Source organism: Lutra lutra, chromosome 10 (genome assembly GCF_902655055.1).
Source record: "Lutra lutra chromosome 10, mLutLut1.2, whole genome shotgun sequence".
Taxonomy (NCBI): Eukaryota; Metazoa; Chordata; class Mammalia; order Carnivora; family Mustelidae; genus Lutra; species Lutra lutra.
Window position 1 is genome coordinate 21664747 of NC_062287.1, and position 18360 is coordinate 21683106.

At 44.7% G+C, this 18360-nt stretch overlaps 2 protein-coding genes across 7 annotated transcripts in view; one reads left to right on the forward strand and one right to left on the reverse strand.

The window, feature by feature from the left end:
* Window positions 1-12033, forward strand: part of FAM118B (family with sequence similarity 118 member B) — a 51479-nt gene extending 39446 nt beyond the window's left edge. For 5 of the 6 annotated variants that reach the window (XM_047693889.1, XM_047693890.1, XM_047693891.1 and 2 more), the window contains 5 exons: window positions 208-435; window positions 2966-3094; window positions 4860-5145; window positions 11189-11248; window positions 11497-12033. In XM_047693889.1, the coding sequence (XP_047549845.1) occupies window positions 208-435; window positions 2966-3094; window positions 4860-5145; window positions 11189-11248; window positions 11497-11510 (717 nt within the window). In that variant the 3' untranslated portion in view covers window positions 11511-12033. The remainder of the gene's footprint in view (window positions 1-207; window positions 436-2965; window positions 3095-4859; window positions 5146-11188; window positions 11249-11496) is intronic. The other variant, XM_047693887.1, reaches the window with a different exon arrangement.
* A 249-nt stretch (window positions 12034-12282) lies between these two features.
* On the reverse strand, window positions 12283-18251 carry SRPRA (SRP receptor subunit alpha). The gene is made up of 14 exons (XM_047693879.1): window positions 18014-18251; window positions 17326-17409; window positions 16893-17056; window positions 16551-16711; window positions 16129-16288; window positions 15844-15997; window positions 15529-15620; window positions 15308-15426; window positions 15088-15174; window positions 14600-14772; window positions 14285-14498; window positions 13717-13880; window positions 13530-13628; window positions 12283-13371 (listed from the first exon to the last, which is right to left on the reverse strand). The coding sequence occupies exons 1-14, from the start codon at window positions 18128-18130 to the stop codon at window positions 13243-13245; spliced, it is 1917 nt and encodes a 638-aa protein (XP_047549835.1). The 5' UTR covers window positions 18131-18251; the 3' UTR covers window positions 12283-13242.
* Between the last annotated feature and the right edge of the window lie 109 nt (window positions 18252-18360).

The window sequence follows — 18360 nt, forward strand, 5'->3', positions numbered from 1 at the left end:
AGTACTGAGCACTTACTATGTGCTAGGCATTGTGCTAAGTACATGGCATGTTTCCTGTTTTTCTTAGTATAACTTTCTGAGGTAGACAATATTTTATCCTTATTCTTAAGTACAGTATTCTTCAAAAATTTGCTGTATTATTGAAATCAAAACAAGTGACCGACAAAACACGTGGAATTAATTTTTCTCTTTCTAATCCCTCCCCAGCGAACTAGTAATGTTCGATCCACGTTTTTCAAGGACTGTTTATATGAAGTATTTGATGATTTGGAGTCAAAGATGGAAGATTCTGGAAAACAGCTTCTTCAGTCAGTTCTTCACCTGATGGAAAATGGAGCCCTGGTATTAACTACAAATTTTGATAATCTCCTGGAACTGTATGCAGCAGATCAGGGAAAACAACTCGAATCCCTTGACCTTACTGATGAGAAAAAGGTAACAAGGATTGGTCTCTTCTTCAGGCTAGTGGGTTGTATCTTCATCAGAAAAACTGTTTTCTAGTTGGTATATTATACACTGCTGGTATTTATGTTGGGGTATAAAGGAAGATTCTTGTCCCTAGTTGGATTTTTATTTTTTCGTTTTTGAGATAAAATCAATACAGAGTAAAACGCACAGCTCTGAAAAGTATTCAGGTCTGTGAGTTTTGACAATTTCACGCAATTTCAAAGCAAGGTTATAGGAAGTCATTTAAACTGTAAGATCTTTTTAACATTTGCTAATATCAGATGAGCACAATACTGATTGAGAGTTCTTTCTTAGGATATATTCTTCATAGCTTCTATAAGAAATGTATGAACACTACTTTTTGATGTCTGAAGAGCAACTTTCAAGCCAAGTGATAGCTGGGCTGAAGTTGATGTTCAGTGGAAACCGCAGGAGAGTTTTGTTTTGTTTTGTTTTGTTTTGTTTTGTTTAATACAGCCCATGCTGTAGTTAAGCCGCTTACCATAATACTGAATTATAGATGTTGATTTATGTCAACTAACAAGAGAAGGCTTTTTTATTAGAATGGTCAGTTGACTTTGTAATTTGAACTTCCGCACCAGTAGGAGATTCTGTAGATGGACTAACATTTATTTAATTGATGAAATACAGTGAAGCCATGAAAAGGAAAATATTTCCATTACCATAATCAGAGATGATGAAATGAAGAAGGAAGAAAGAAAAAACAGGTTATAAAATGCTACCAAGTCTCATTTGTCCTGCTTTGTATTTTGCAATTTTCCTTCCCTACTTTATTTTCCAAGGAACCTACCTTTGTGTCTGACTTAGAGCCCAGATAAACAGTTTGGATAGAAAACGGATTCACCCGCTGACATTTATTGTCACAGTACTGTCTCTGCCAGAGCAGCAGCTACAATGCCATTCTTGTGATTTGGCCGAGCTTGCGGTCAGGTTTTAAAAAGAGATCAAATGTAAAGAAATGGTGCCGTGAAGGCCGGTTGGCTCTGGCTGGCATGTTTTCCACCTGCTACCTGCGTGCTTGGTATGGTCAGCTCCTTCTTCGCCTGTAAGTCTCTCTCTGACCTGCCCTTACGTTTTTTGAAGGGGTCTGTCCTTATTTTTTTACCCATTTCTTTCATGGCACTTTACTGTAACTTTCAGTTTTTATCTCGGTTTGTTTTCTCGCTGTTTGTCCCATGGAAACAGCACCTCCATTTACGCAGATACCGCGTCAGCCCTTACCCTGACGTCTAAGATAGTACTTGGCACGTAGCAGGTGCTCAGTAAATACTTTTTGAATTCATAGATGATTGAACGAAATTCAAAAATTAATGGCAAGAAACAGCTCCTCTGATGTTCCTGATATAATCTCCTGGGATTATGACCAGCAACAGAAGCATAAGGGCCTTTTCAAAATAAGGGGTTTCTCTCAGACTTGGCTCTTTTCTCTTGCATTTTCATCCTGGAAGGTTTGCTTTGTGGTTTTAGTCCACAAGAGGGCAGTATTGAAATCGAGTACATTAACGCCCTTGACCGGTGGTGAGATTGCAGCCTCGTGTTACTCAATGTGCACCATCTCTGTGCCTCTTCACTAACCCAAACCTGATTTTCTCTAGAATGATATGAGAATGAAATTATGCTTTCTCAAGTCCTTGAGGAAATGGAACGGTGACATCTAGGAGGCTCTCATTACCATTGTCTTCTAAGTGATTGTTTTTCACTGATAGCCTTTTAGGTAACTCGGGGGACAAAGTTGCTTATCCACGGCACAAAAAAACCACCTGGAAACTTTGGGGCTTCAAACATTTTATTTGCACCTGATATCGTGAGTGAGCATTTGAGCTGGGCTCAGAACCGGGGCAGTCGTGCTGGTTTTGCTGGTTACCCACGTGGCTGCAGTCACCAGGTGGCTTGGCCCAGGCGGGGTTGCTGTCAGATGGCCCTGCTCCCATGTCTGCCGGTGTGGGCATTTGGCTGGGCCACGTATCTCTAGGAGGCTAGCTGAGGCTTCTTATGTGATGGTGCCGGCTTCCAGAAGCCACAAAAGGGAAATGAAATCTGTGCCAACATTTTTCAAGCTGCTGTTTGCATCCTGTTTGCTAAGGCCCTGTTGGCTGAAGCAAGCCAGTGGCCAAGCCTGGAGTAAGTGTGAAAAGGGACTGCACAGGGCCTGGATATAGGATGCGTGATACCTTGGGGATCTTTGCTGAAACAGTCTTCCCAAACTGTCATGTGTATCAATCACCAGTGGTACGAGCCCTAGCATTTCTACAAATGATGACACTTCAGTTTTTGATGGTTACGTTCAAAGCGAAATCACCAGGCATGCTTCCATCAGCCCTAACAGCCGTGCCTGGAATGGAAACTAAAGCCACACTAAGTCTTACATGCTTGCCCTACGGTATCATGAAGTGTCATGCCAGCAGCCTAGTCCGTCAAAGCAGCCTTGTGCCCATGGGGACCTTTAAGCAAATGCTCAGCCCTGCCAACTTGGTTGAGCCATATTTGTGTTATACAGGTTCTAGAGTGGGCTCAGGAGAAGCGGAAGCTGAGCGTCTTACACATCCACGGGGTCTACACCAATCCTAGTGGCATTGTCCTCCATCCAGCTGGCTACCAGAATGTGCTCAGGAACACCGAAGTTATGGTGAGTGGCGCTGCTCTTGCTGGTCGCAGGAAAGCCTTCCCGGGAAACCTCTGAATACATGCTCGGTCTTCACGGGATAACATTTTCCCCATGAGTTAAAACTGGAAGGTGAAGCTTTCTTTCTGTGCTTCTTAGCGTGTGGTTGTGCATGTGGTAGTTTAGGAAATGCAGAATGTCTCTTCAGGTGTCCAGCTGGAGGTTTTTACCTTGTTTTTTTTTTTTTTTTTTTTTTAAGATTTTATTTATTTATTTGACAGAGATCACAAGTAGGCAGAGAAGCAGGCAGAGGGAGAGGAGGAGGAAGCAGGCTCCCTGCTGAGCAGAGAGCGTGATTCGGGACTCGATCCCAGGACCCTGAGATCATGACCTGAGCCAAAGGCAGAGGCCACTGAGCCACCTAGGCGCCCCCTTTACTTTGTTCTTGATTGACAGCCAGCAGATGGCATTCTGTCACCAGCATCCTCCCTGCCTACAAAGATGACATTATTATCCTTCCTCACCATTTGGTTTATTACAGTATAAAACCACCTCTGTGCCAGTAATAATATATGCACTTTTTTACCGACCAGTTGCTCTAGAACATACATTCTGAAGAGACTGTGTGTGAATGGTGATAGGCCTATATTGAATTATCACACTTACTGCTCAGTGCAAAGAAATTCTAAGTAGGATAATAAAACTTTGTGAAAAAGCTTGTGGGTTTTTTGAGATACAAGTCTTGTTCACACATAACGTGTAAAGCACTCTCTGGCCAGGGTTATGTGGGGAAAATTCACTGGCCCCCAACTCTGAGAACGGTGTATACTGGCTGTTTTCAGGAGTAGGTCACTTAGAATGATAATGTCTTTTTATATGACATAGCAAAAGAAAAACCAGGGAAATGTAATACTTTCTAAAGCATAAGGGACTTTTTTTCTCCTATACTTTCCCTGACATGTGTTTTTATTGCATCCATCTTTGACATTGAGTAATCCGTAGAGCAAAATCATCTCTGATGTTTGTATATTATACATATGCATATATATACACACATACATATTAATGTTCTTGGTAAGTGGTTTTTTGTTGTTTTTTTTTTTTTTTTTTTAAGCAAATCTGATAATGGAATTATCTTCTCCGGTGATCCCATGGTTCAGTTTATAAAGCAAAAAAAGGAAAATAATGATCTAGAAAATGGAAAGACGGGGGGCACCTGGGTGGCTCAGTGGGTTAAGCCTCTCTGCCTAGGCTCAGGTCATGATCTCAGGGTCTGGGGATCAAGCCCCACATCATGCTCTCTGCTCAGCAGGGAGCCTGCTTCCCTCCCACCCCGGCCTGCTTCTCTGCCTACCTGTGAGCTCTGTCTGTCAAATAAATAAAATCTAAAAAAAAAAAGAAAGAAAAAATGGGAAGAGTAAGATATATTGAAAACTTCTCAGTGCCTTATGGCCTCTGGACATACAGATCTGACAGATAAGCTGTATAGCAAGTAGCCCACTGCCTACTCAGTGAAAGCCTGAATAGAGAGTAGTAGAATGTCCGGTAAAGATAAAATTTTAGACCAGTCCTCAAGTTATAGGAATAAACAATAAGATCAGACTCCTTTGTGGGATGAATATACCCTCTTTATATTCATCCCACAAAGGAGTCTGATCTTGCAATTTGGTTAATTGGCCATCACAGTCTGTTAAACGTTGTAGTTATGATCCTGTTGACCTTTTTGTTTCGGACATGTCTTACATGTGTCTTCACAGTGTCATTAACGTGTTGTTTCTTTTCTCGCAAGAGAGAGATTCAGAAACTCTATGAAAACAAGTCATTCCTTTTCCTGGGCTGTGGCTGGACTGTGGATGACACCACTTTCCAAGCCCTTTTTCTGGAAGCTGTGAAGCATAAATCTGACTTAGAACATTTCATGCTCGTTCGGAGAGGAGATGTGGATGAGTTCAAGAAGCTTCGAGAAAACATGCTGGACAAAGGAATTAAGGTCATCTCCTATGGAAATGAATATGCTGATCTCCCAGAATATTTCAAGCGACTGACATGTGAGATATCCACAAGGGGTAGATCAGGTAAGATGAATTTTGAGACTGAGAGCAATAGCTCTTTGACCTTTTATGTATCTGTGATGAGTAAAATCATTACCAACGTAAGAAATATAATCCCACCTGTATTAGGAAAGGAGATCATGGTCAGTCTTCAAGTTAGACTAAAATGCCATTGGATAGTAAGAAAGTGGACAAAGACATATTCAAGCTGTTTATTATAGAAGTAGGAAGAATGAAAAAATACTCAACCTCACTAGTTCTCAGTGAAATGCAATTAAAATATAGATTTCAAAACTGAAAAGAATGACAGATTACTCAGTTTTGGCTAAAGCTGTGAGGAAAGAAATATATTCACGTCGTGTTGGTGGGAAGGTAAAGTTTGTACAGCTCTTCTGAAGGGGAAGTTTGGAGTATGTTCAGAATTTAAAAACCTTTGATCCAGAAATCCCACTTGATACAAACTTATCTTAGAAATTTCTCCTAAGGAGATAATTGGACAATTGCACAATTATACTACACAATTGCATAGAGATAAAGGTATGAAAATATAATCGTTTTTTTTATAATGGCAAAAAAAGGTTGGAAGCAACCTAAAATACTCCAGTTAATAGACTTTATTAAATACATCAGCATTTGGGGGCGCCTGGGTGGCTCAGTGGGTAAAGCCTCTGCTTTCGGCTCAGGTCATGATCCCAGGGTCCTGGGATCGAGCCCGGCGTCGGGCTCTCTGCTCAGCAGGGAGCCTTCTTCCTCCTCTCTCTCTCTGCCTGTCTCTCTGCCTACTTGTGATCTCTGTCTGTCAAATGAATGAATAAAATCTTTAAAAAAAAATACATCAGCATTTGTGTAATTGATGGAACACAGTGAAGCCATAAGAGGGAAAATTTTGTTGCCTGAAAAAACATTAGAGACATAATATATGAGTAAAGAACACCAGGTTGTAAAACGCCACCACAGTCCATCCCATTCCTACAGAATTGTAGATGTATTCTGTTTTGGTTTCTGTATGCATGGGGAAGTATCTGGAGTGATGTTTACTGAATTAACTGTGGTTATCTTTCTGTGGTAGGATGTAAGTTTTGTTTTTCTTAGTATTTTGTTTCTGTGTTAGCGTTTCTGGCAGTAATTGTGCATTATCTTCACAAACAGAACACATTTTTAAAAAAATAATATTTGAACACTATTATGGTATTTAAGATAGAGTCTAGGGTTACACTCATTTGTCATTTTACCTCCAGGTTCTAACAAAGCCAAATGGATATAGAAGTTCAGTTTATTAATGGCCCCAGGCAAGTTCCCAATAACCCTAAAAAAGGCCAAACTTTTTGTTATCTGCTAAATTGAAGAATGCTTTTTAAAACTTTGCTGTTGTATGTGGTATATATCCTTGAAAAGTTCTATGTTGGTATGTATTTGCATTGTCGATCCGAATGCATCTTAGGGGGCCTAACAAAGTACAGTAGTTTAATATAGAGAGAACTTTTCCTAAACCTAGTATTATTCCTTGATTTCTTTTCTGAATCAGATTTTTTTTTAAGATCTTATTTATTTATTTGACAGACAGCGATCACAAGTAGGCAGAGAGGCAGGCAGAGAGAGAGAGAGAGAGTGAGGAGGAAGCAGGCTCCCCGCTGAGCAGAGAGCCCGATGCGGGGCTCGATCCCAGAACCCTGAGATCATGACCTGAGCTGAAGGCAGAGGCTTTAACCCACTGAGCCACCCAGGCAACCCGTGAATCAGATTTTTGTTTTTTTTAAGATTTTATTTATTCATTTGACAGAGAGAGATCACAAGTAGATGGAGAGGCAGGCAGAGAGAGAGAGAGAGAGGGAAGCAGGCTCCCTGCTGAGCAGAGAGCCCGACTCGGGACTCGATCCCAGGACCCTGAGATCATGACCTGAGCTGAAGGCAGAGGCTTTAACCCACTGAGCCACCCAGGCGCCCCGTGAATCAGATTTTTTAAGTGGACTTCTACTGTAATGAGAAATTCCAAAGCCCTTATTATCAGTGGCTATCCATCAGAATGGAACCAGATTTGTAAAAGACATCACCACAAATGAACACTAAAAAATTGTGTCAACCCTTTCTCCAGAAGACTTCAGAAAACCCCTTTTTTACTGTTTTTAATTCCAGTTAACATACAGTGTTAAATTAGTTTCAGATGCACAATATAGCAATTCAGCACTTCGGTCCATCACCCAGTGCTCATCACGTATGCCCTCCTTAATCCCCATCATCTGTTTCACACATCCCCTCACCCACCTCCCCTCTGGTAACCACCAGTTGGTTCTCTATAGTTAAGATCTGTTTCTTGATTTGTCTCTTTCCCCCCCTTTGCTCATTTGTTTGGTTTCTTAAATTACACATGAGTGAGATCATATGGTGTTTGTCCTTCTCTGACTTATCTTGCTTAACATTTTACTCTCTAGCTCCATCTACGTCATTGCACATGGCAAGATTTCATTCTTTTTAATTGGCTGCTTCCATATCTTGGCTGTTGTAAATAATGCTGTTCTAAGTATAGGAGTGCATGTGTCCCTTTGAATTAGTGTTCTTGTATTCTTTGGGTAAATACCCAGTAGTCTGATTGCTGGATCATAAGGTAGTTCTGTTTTTAACTTTTTGAGGAGCCTCCATACTGTTCTCCAGAGTGGCTGCACCAGCTGCATTCCCAGCAACAGTGCATGAGGGTATCTTTTTCTCCACATCCTCACTAACAACTGTTTCTTACGTTGTTGATTTTAACCATCCTGACAGGTGTGAGGTGATATTGTAGTTGTGATTTGCACTTCCCTAATGGCAAGTGATGAAGAACATCTTTTTGTGTATCTGTTGGCCATCCATATGTCTTTGGAGAAATATCTGTTCATGTCTTCTGCCCATTTTTTAATTGGACTCTTTGTTTTTTGGGTATTGAGTTTGCTAAGTTCTTTATGTATTTTGATACTAACCCTTTCTTGGGTATGTCATTTGCAAATATCTTCTCCCATTCAGTAGGTTGCCTTTCAGTTTTGCTGATTGTTTCTTTTACTGTGCAGAAGTCTTTTTTTTTTTTTTTTTTTAAGATTTTATTTATTTGGGGGCGCCTGGGTGGCTCAGTGGGTTAAAGCCTCTGCCTTCAGCTCAGGTCATGATCTCAGGGTCCTGGGATCGAGCCCCACATCAGGTTCTCTGCTCGGTGGGGAGCCTGTCTCTCTGCCTGCCTCTCTGCTTACTTATGATCTCTCTCTCTGTCAAATAAATAAATAAATAAAATCTTTTAAAAAAAAAAGATTTTATTTATTTGACAGCACAAACAGGAGGAGGGGCAGGTGGAGGGAGAAGCAGAAGGAGATGCTGGCAGAGGGAGAAGCAGACACCCCACTGAGGGCAGTGCAATAAGGGGTTTGATCCCAGGACCCTGGGATCATGACCTGAGCCGAAGGCAGCTGCTTAACCAACTGAGCCACCTAGGTGTCCCATGCAGAAGCCTTTTATTTTGATGTAGTCCCAGTGATCTTATTTTTGCTTTTGTTTTCCTTGCCTCAGGAGAGCTATCTAGAAAAAAGTTGTTACAGCTGATGTCGAAAAGGTTACTGCCTATGTTCTTCTCTAGTATTTTTATGGTTTTTAGAAAACACTTTCTTTTTTTTTTCTTTTTTTTTTTTTTTAAAGATTTTATTTATTTGACAGACAGAGATCACAAGTAGGCAGAGAGGCAGGCAGAGAGAGAGGAGGAAGCAGGCTCCCTGCTGAGCAGAGAGCCCGATGCGGGGCTCGATCCCAGGACCCTGGGATCATGACCTGAGCCGAAGGCAGAGGCTTTAACCCACTGAGCCACCCAGGCGCCCCTAGAAAACACTTTCAAAAGACAAACCTTTGGGTTTGTCTCTTTTATGAAAATAATTTGCTCTTCTTAGGGATGTGTTTTCGGCTAGCCTGCAGTGTTTCAGATTCTTCTGCTGCTGGCCCACACTTAGGACTTTGAGTAGGCTTTTCCATTGTGCATATTCTGTTGTCATTAAACAAGAGGTACCTACCAAGCTCTACATATTTCTTTCGATCTGCATTCTGAGATCTTCTGCCCAGGAAAGATGCTAAAATTAAAAACAATAATAAAACCCTCCTGGACAGCTGTTCTTGTTAAACGAAATCTTCTCTCGACAAAAATTATCAGAAGTATTATAGAGGGGCACCTAAGTGTGTCTGCTTTTGGCTCAGGTCATGACCCTAGGGTCCTGGGGTGGAGCCCTGCATTGGGCTTCCTGTTCAGTGGGGAGCCTGCTTCCTCATCTCCCTCTGCCTGCCACTCCCCCTGCTTCTGCTCTCTCTCTCTCTCTCAAATAAACAGAATCTTTATTAAAAAAAAAAAAGGTATTACAGAATGTCACAGATTCTTTTATTAGCTCTCTGGTCTTCCTCCCAAAGTGGTTTTTCCCAGAGTCCTCTATCTTTCAGTTGAATATTCTGAACTTTTAAAAATGAAGGATTTTCAGTATGGCCAGGGGGCTTTAGTAGAGTGGTCAGCTGAGTTTGTGATTTGAAATCTAGCAGAGCAGTTTTAGGTTAAAAACATTTAGCCACAAGTCAAGCTTATCCTCCATCCTTGATTATGATTTGAGTCTCTGTGGGTACCTACTAGTAAGCGGTAAGAGGTCTTTTGTTGTTGTTTAACACTGAACATTTGCTAGGCTCCTGACATACTTGCTGTGTACTTGCTTTTGCATAGTGAAAGTTGCTTGGATTCAAAAGATTCTGTAGGTTCTAGTATATTTATTTCAGAAAAATCAAGTAATGGGAAAAGGAAAAAATTTTATAATTCATTATTGTAATACAAGCAGTTATTTTGGTATATTTCCAATTAACAATTTTTCCTGTGCATTTTTTCATAATTGTGAACCAAAGTATACATAGTCATGTTACTGTTTTTATTCAGTGATCCAGTCTCCTATATTTTTCTGTATGGCTGGTTTGATAACCACTAGTGTTAATGACTGTGTTATAATCCAATGTGGATGACGGGGTGCCTCATCCACTGGCTCAGTGTGTTAAAGTCTCTGCCTGCCTCTCTGCCTACTTGTGATCTCTGTCAAATAAATAAATAAAATCTTTTAAAAAAAATTATAGCATTATCACTTTAAAAAAAAATCCAATGTGGATGTTAGCTTACCCAGTTTTTCCTGTTAGGCAATTTTTAATTTTGTTCTAGTTTATTCTATTGTAAGTACTGTTGGCAATGAATTACATCTGCATCCCTACAGTTTTTCCTTTTGCCAGTAATTTCATTCAGATGGGTTCTCAGTATAATTACTAGGTCAGAGGGCATGAATATTTTAGTGGTTGATAGCTATTGCTAAAGTTCTTTCCAAGAGGGGGAATGCCAGTACCAGTTTGTAGGAGTACTGTGCTTTTATTCATTTATACTCTAATTGCTCATATTTCTGATGACTATTTTCTTCCATGTGTTTAGTTTTAAACTTTTTCCTATGCTATTCTCTATCCCAGGGCTGTCCAATAGAATCTTCTGCAGTGATAGAAATACTATCTTCCCTGTCCAGTACCATAACCAAATGCCCATGTGGCTTTTGGGCATTGAAATGTGGTTTGTGTGGCTGAGGAACAAAGTTTTTAATGTAAAACTGTTGAACCACATGTGGCTCACGACACCATATTGGGCAGCACAGATTGAAACTGATTTTGTGTTGTGAGAGAGCATCTGCTACTTTTCACTCTTCTCCTTGGTTGAATTTGCTCACTTGTATGCCGCTCCCCGTCTCCATCCCTAGATTTTTACCTAAATTTGGCCTTCTAAATGAGTTAGGGACAGCAGACGCACTTTTGCCCATTTAATGCTTTATTTGCACTGTTAGTGCACTCGCAGACCTTACTTGCTTCCCTCTTACCTGAAGACTAACCCAGTTCATTCTCCCCACCTCCTTATCCTCTTGTCTGTGATGTCCCCATTACTAAATAATGCCATCCTTCTTCGACCATGTTATTTCATTACCCTTTGGTGGGTTGGTTTTCTTCGTATTAGGAGTTTTGACTTCCTGGTCTAATATCGGATACTGATGTGCGTTTTGTTCGGCAGGGATGGTGAGAGAAGGTCAGCTGAATGGCTCCTCGGCGGCACACAGTGAAGTAAGAGGTATCCTATTTCCTGTTCTGTTTGTCAGCTTCGTGGGCAGAAAATGTTTTTCTAGGATTTGTTTAGTAGCTTGGAGAAGAAGGACTTCTACCTGTTAAGGATTCTGTATTTTCCTGTGGAGTCTATCACAAGATTCCTAGTATCTGTGATGTTTTGTCTCCTGAAGGGTTAAGTTGGACTTAGTATCTGCAGCTTTGGACATATACTGTGTTTCATGAGACTTCATTTAATTCTCTTTCTCTCCACAGACTGTAGAACATGAGAGGGGGCTGGAGAGATCGTCAGCATTAGACCAAGGTGTCAGGCCCGACTGTGGAGAGTATTTAACGAGTAAACTTATAAGAACCCAGCACAGCTCCGTGGAAGTACCAAAACCCAGAGGTTGAAGGTTGGGGGTAGAGTTGAGGGTTGGGGGGGGTGCTCCAGCTCAGTCCTTCATGCCCACTGGTTCTTGATCTTCTGCGGCCTCTTCCAGTTCACGAATCCCCAAGTGACAACGGGGCCCAGTGCAGCCTCCCCCCACCCCTGCGCTGGACATGCCTGTGTCCACACAGCAGATCAGTGCGACACCTCCACTGACTGTGGCTCCAGCCCTGCATGAAGGACTTGGGAGCTAGACGCCGCCGGGTCACCGTGGCCCTTGTTGCAGTTTTGTACTCTATACCTGGTTTTTCAATTAAGCTTAATGGCTTTTTTAAAACATGACTTGAAGCTCTAGTTTTCTAGACCTTTTACAGTGTACAGTATTTTACATAACTGAGCTGTATTAAAAGCTTGTTCATTTACTTCCCAGGGCCCTGGCTCTACTTTTAGAGTCCCTTTAGAAAACCTGCAAAGGCACTAAATGAGCCTACTTTTTGTAATTTAATTTAAGGGTTGTGTTCTTTCACAATGAAGTGGGTGATCTCATTCTCTGGACAACCATTCATTATCAATTCCCGCTCTGTTTCCCTTCTTACCTTGAGGCCTAGAAGCACAGTATGATGTGGGATCTTAGTTTTGAATCCTGTATAAAATAACTCCGAGACATAAAAGGCAATTTACTTATGAAATTTATTTTCTTATATAAATTATGTATTTCTCTGGGCAGACAGCCTTCACCTTATTGCACTAATAGCACATCTGTAATACCAAGCTACAGGACAAGTCTTAACAAGAGGTTTGTATTCTTCAACGTAGCACTTGTCTACCAGGCACTGTAGAGAGGATGAGGAGGAAAAGCCAGGATCCGCTCAGGTGAAGAGTGGGGTGGGGGAGAGGGGCAACTTGTATACCCTTCTGACAGTTGGTTCTCTCTCAGGAAGGGAAACATGCAAAGCTTACATCTGGATTCTGGGAGCAGGGAAGAGTTGGAAGGCTGAGAAGCCCAATGCAACACTGCAGCTCAGCTCCCTTTATTTTTGAGGGAAGCAGGAACTTCTTTCGTTCATTTTGTAACAAATCACTCTGGCCTAGCTGATGCCTTGAGGAAACAGTGGGGATGGGGTCATCATCAGAATTAGCAGCAATTAAGAACAGGCCATACACTGCCACAGTCTGGTGGGTACCATCCTGGCCCCAGGGACCCAAAAGCTATGTATCCAAGGCAGACCCCAGAGCTGGCCCCGGAAGTCTCTCAACTGCTCCTTGTGCTCAGACATCCCTGTGACTGTGTCAGTTAGCAAAGCTCTGGTGTTGGGTCTTCCAACCATTGCTCAAAGCTGTAATGAGACTGAGTGGGTAGGCAGAGTGAAGGGAATGCCTGAGTAGGTGGGAAGGGCCGTCAGGGAAGGGAGCGATGGGCAGTGGACTATAACATGATTAGGCCCTTCCTGCAGGTGGAGGCTGGGCTGCCAGGGAGTGGGGCAGGGGAGCTGCCAGCCCCTAGGGCTCCCATCACTCTGCCTCTGTACTACACTGAAGAGAAATCGCTCACAGACTCTAAAGCACATTCTTGTTACAGGAAGAGGGGTTTTGGGGGGGAAGCAGTGATTTGGTTTTGGGCAAGAGACATATTAAGCCTTCATGAGGGCAGCCACCACAGCCTTGGCGTTGAGACTGCGTAGGTCACAGTAGGTCTGGCCAGTGCCCACAAAGACGATGGGTTTGCTTGTGATGTAGGTCATAGAAATAGCAGCTCCCACCTGAAGTGGAGAAAGGGGACACACAATCACCTCAAGGCCACTTCTTCCTATCCCTTCTGTAACAGGAAGCTTTGGAGACAACAACATACCCTTAGAGCATCAGCTCCCCGTGAAGGACACCCCTCCCCATCTCACTCTCCCGTACCATCCATATTTACCTTGTCATCAATGGTATCAAATTTGGTAAGGACAATGCCATCAATGAGCCGAGGTGTTTGAGCCATAGAATGGTCAGCCAAGGCTCTGTTGAACTTGACCTTGTAAGGGAGAAACAAGGGCTAAGTACAAGAAGCATCCAGCAAGCCAAAGCTGAGGCTGGGAGAAGGACTAGGCCCTAGCCCTCACCAGCTGGTCCACAGCCTCATTGCCTACTAAGGCCTCCCCCACAAACAGCACCAAGTCGGGCGTGTTGACAGTAATGAGCTTCGCCAGGGCAGTCATCAGAGGGGCGTTGTCCTGCATGCGGCCAGCTGTGTCCACCAGCACCACATCAAAGCCTTGGTTACGTGCTAGAGAGAAAAAAAGTGGTCAACTCAAAACTTCTAGGCTGTCCTGCTCATCCTACCTTTCTCTCAAGAAGTGGTAACCTGGCTGTATTAAAAGCCTAGATGTTTGCTTTCTTGGGCTCCAGATCTGGTCATAAGGTAGTGTGAGCAAAAACCTATTCTGTGCTTGGCCATCAGAAACATTCAAGGAAATATATGGCAACAGGATAAAGGAAACCAAATAGAGGCTTCTTTGGGTGGAAGAGATTAGTTTTGCCCACAGTTAGCTACTCCACATGGCAAGTTTACCGCCCTGACTTGCTGCTGAGCAGTAAGTTGGTAGGAGGGAATCCCAGACTTTCTGCGGATCACAAGGGAAGCCCAGGAAAGGGGCCCACAGCAGCCCCCCACCCTCCTGTGTACCATACCAAAGGCAATCGCTTCCATGGCGATGCCCGCAGCGTCCTTGCCGTAGCCCTTTTCAAACAACTGCACCATAGTGCGGCCACTGTGCTTCTCCGGGGGGTGCAGGGCACTCAGGCGCCGGGTGTGTGTGCGCAGCTGCTCCACAGCACCGGCACGAAATGTGTCACAGGCAGCAATGAGGACACTGAAGCCATTCTCTAACAGCCAGAAGGAAATCTGGGCAAAAGCAGCAAAGAAATCAGTGCCCTAGAACCAGAGTCACTAAGACCTGGAGTGTGAAGAAAGGATGTCTGAGACGGGTGGGGAGCTATACTGACCTTGGCAAGATTAGTAGACTTCCCCACTCCATTAACGCCACAGAAGGTGACAACATAAGGGCGCTGATGACGCTGGGCATCCATAATATCCCGGAGCATGTCTACGCGACGCTGTGGCTGCAGAATCTGCACCAGGGACTCTTGGAGGGCTTGCTTTACTGTGGACGTCACCGCTAGAAGGGGGTGGTGGGTCTGTGAAGCCCAAGGAATGCACTCGCGGGAACCCCCTGCACCCCAAGAAACTGAGATCTGGAGAACCCAAGGCTCTTGTCCCAGGAATCCGCACCACATGTGACAGTGTTCCAAGCACTGTACGAGTGTTAACTCCTTTAGTTCTCAGAACTCTTCAGGTCTAAGTTATGCAACAGACATTTAGGGGGGAAGGAGTTTGCCACAAGCCACACACCTAGTATGAATGGAGGTCAACGCGCTGAACTGGCTGGTGCACACAATGCTTTGAGCGCTTCCTGGTTTAGAGAGATACTTACTACTGAATGTCCCCATCACCTTCCCTTCCAGCTTGTTGGCCACAGATTCACAGAGCTGGACTGCAATGTCTGCTGCCACATTCTTAGCTAGAGAGGGACAGATGTGTGAGTGCCAAGTCAACAGTAAACAACCCTATGATACAGAAGAGAATTCGGGGTGGTTCCCCTCTCCACCACCTGTCCCATAACCATGAGTAGTCCCCCTGTTCTCAGAACTTACCAATGAGATGATCACGCATCTTATCCAGCACGGACTCCATGTCTTCACGACTCAAGCTCTTGGACCCCACAAGGCCCTTCAGCATCCCAAACATGCCACCCAGAGTTCCCTTGGTAGCACTGTAGGCACAGATTATAGATAGATATGACGCCAGGGGGCAGGAGTCAAGCTTCATCCGTCCTGGAGCCAACCGTAGCACCCACCCCCTGAAATTCCCCTACCTGGGTTTGGTGGTGTTTTGAGCAGCCGCTTCATCATCTGAGCTGCTGCAGTCCAGATCCTGAAGCTGCCCCCCAGGCCCAGTCCCTCGAATCTGGAGGGTAGAGGGAAAGGAACAAGATGGGATCAGGAACACTGAGGGCTGAGGGCAAAGAAGCCTGGGATTTACCCTGTCCCCATTCCTCCATCTCTGATTTGGAAAACTCCAGATGGGACCCATCCCTTCATTCATAGAAACCAAAGGTACTGCCCTCCTAGTCTCTACCTTCTCCCTAACTTCTTATTAATGGTAACCCACACTGGCCCGTGCCTCTTACCAAGCTGATGTCCTCAGGTGGGGCATCCTCAGGGGCTCCGTTGGCGGCGGGAGTGCTGTAATCCAGGATTTCCTTGTTAGCACAGCCGCCCAGCGCCCACACGCGGGGTGCTTTTTTGCCCTTCTCCTTTGGAGCGTCGGATTTCATGGACTTGCTGTAAAGGGTTACGCACAAAGGGTTACAGTGAAGTAGGAGAGGGATCATCCACCCAAGAGCCAGAGACGAGCTCCCTTGCCCCCAACATAGCTAGCTAACAGTATTTATGATGAAATTTAGAATGCTGACCTGGACTTCTCCAGACCTCTCCCATGCTTCTGAATGAACTCCTCTCGCTTCCTGCGTATTAGCTCCTCTTTGGAAAGTTCGACCCCATTCTCAGGCCCCACTGCGAGACCTGACTTTTCGGCAGGAACCGCTTTGCTGGTAGCCAAAGGGCCATCAGAACCTGTTAAGAGAAAACTCACTGGAGAAAAACGACCAAATTCCAACAATGGGAAATAGTCTTCCAAACCCCAATTACTATTACCCAAATTATTAAGAGGAAACTAGGAGCAAACATCTTGGGGATGACAAGGACTGGGGATGACTGTGATGGGCACTGAGCAAGGGAGACAAGCAATGACAAGGGGAAAGACGGGGAACAACTTCAGTCCTTACTGCCATGTTAACTTTTCATGCCCCTGTATGTCCAAGGAGCTCAAACTCACTCTCCTTCTTGGCCCCCTTTTTTTTGCTGTTCTTTGCTTTTTCCTTGGGCTTTTCACCCCGTGTCTCAATCATGGACCTCACAGGTTTCTTGGCCTTTTCAGAATCTTCAAATTTCTTCATGGTAGTGGGAGCACGGATCTTACTGCTCTCCTCTGCTTCACTAGAGAGAAGAGAATGATCAAAGTCCAGAAAAAGGACCCTCACACCAAGAGGTCAATTAGAACTGGGCAACAAATTCAAGAGTGTGTTTCAATGCTATTTACTACCCTTGAACCACCCTCAGGAAAGAAGGGAGCTCATCAGGTCATGGAAATCAATTCTGCAGAGGGGTGGCCTCTCACCGAAGGAGCCGCAGGAAGTCATTTTGGAAATCAAAAGTGCCATTCAATAGACTTAAAGCACTTCGCTGCTGGATCTCTGTACGGTATTTGTCCCGAAACAGCCGGTGCACATCATCTATCAATTTGTCTACATACGTCAGTGTTAGGATCTTCTGAAAACCAACCTGTTCAGGGAGAGAAACAGCCAACAGATCTGCTTACAAGCCAACTCAACGCAGGCCTCCTGAGACTGGCTCAGTGGCCTGGCAGGTTTCCCTGACCTGAGGGGCAGCCAAGCTCCCTGACTGAGCTCAGGAACGTCTTCCCTTTCCCTCTCCGCCTTCTGTCTTCTCAGTTACTTCATCATATATGCTGGGTACAATTAATTAGGGTTCTCAATAATTAGGATTATGCTGAAAGTGTAAATACTGTCCCTCTTAAATACCCGACTTACCACAAACACCAGCTCAAACTGGTTGTCCAGTTTATACTTCAGTGTGAGTGCCTCATGGGTGAAGGAGTTGTTACCTCCCCTTTCCTGGGGAAAAAAAAGGGAGGGTGTATGTCTTAAGTTCCGACTACCCAGAAAACCCAGACTTGGACCCTAGAAGGATTACCTTTGGGGAAAAAAATAGACACTTCCCCCAAAGTCAGACCTTTTCCCAGGACAAGAAGCTGTTGGGACCTTGCTCTCTAGCATCCCATCAGGCAGAGAAGGAGGTACCAAGTTTGGGGGAAGAGGAAAAGAGGTTAGTGGGAAGGCAAGAAGGGACTTAATGATACAATCAGATTTACTAGCAGCTGTACACTATTTACAGTTTTTAATTTTTCCATTATCACACCCAGCCTTCGAAACAAAAAACCAAGCTGCTGGGGGGGGGGGGGGGGGGTAAATGGAACTATGGGAAATCTCAAGAAGCGCCGGAATTCGGCTAGAGTCCGATAAACGGAGGAGAGGGGGGCGTCGCAAAGTTGCGGGATGGTCCGATGGGGGCGGAAGAAAGAAGCGGAGTACTGGCAACGAGTGAGTGGCCAGTCCGGGATAGCCGGAGAAAGGTGGGAAGGCGGTGTGAGATCAGTTGAAGGGGTTATGGACTGGGTCAGTGGGCCGAGCCGAGTTCTGATCCCGCGGGGAGCGATACCTGCAGCAGCACAGAACGAATCAACGCATTAACGGGCCCGGTGCATGAGTCGCTCACTCCCTGGAAGCACCAGAGCACAAGCCCGCCCTTGGAGAAAATGGTGAAGAAGTCGAGCATGGCGGCAGCGGGAGAGGAGCCGGGGCCGGCACCGGGAACTCAGGCCGCGATCAGCGCCGCTTCCTGCTGCGCCAAGCGCGGGACACGTCACACCAGCGGCCCCGGAAACCGGCTCAGCCGCACTTCCGCTCAGAGGTGTCGCGTTCTCTCTCCGCCTCCACCCGAGGGCGCGCAGCACTGTCGTAGACACCGTACTCGCCAATGGCGGGTGGGGGCGGGCCTGGACGGAG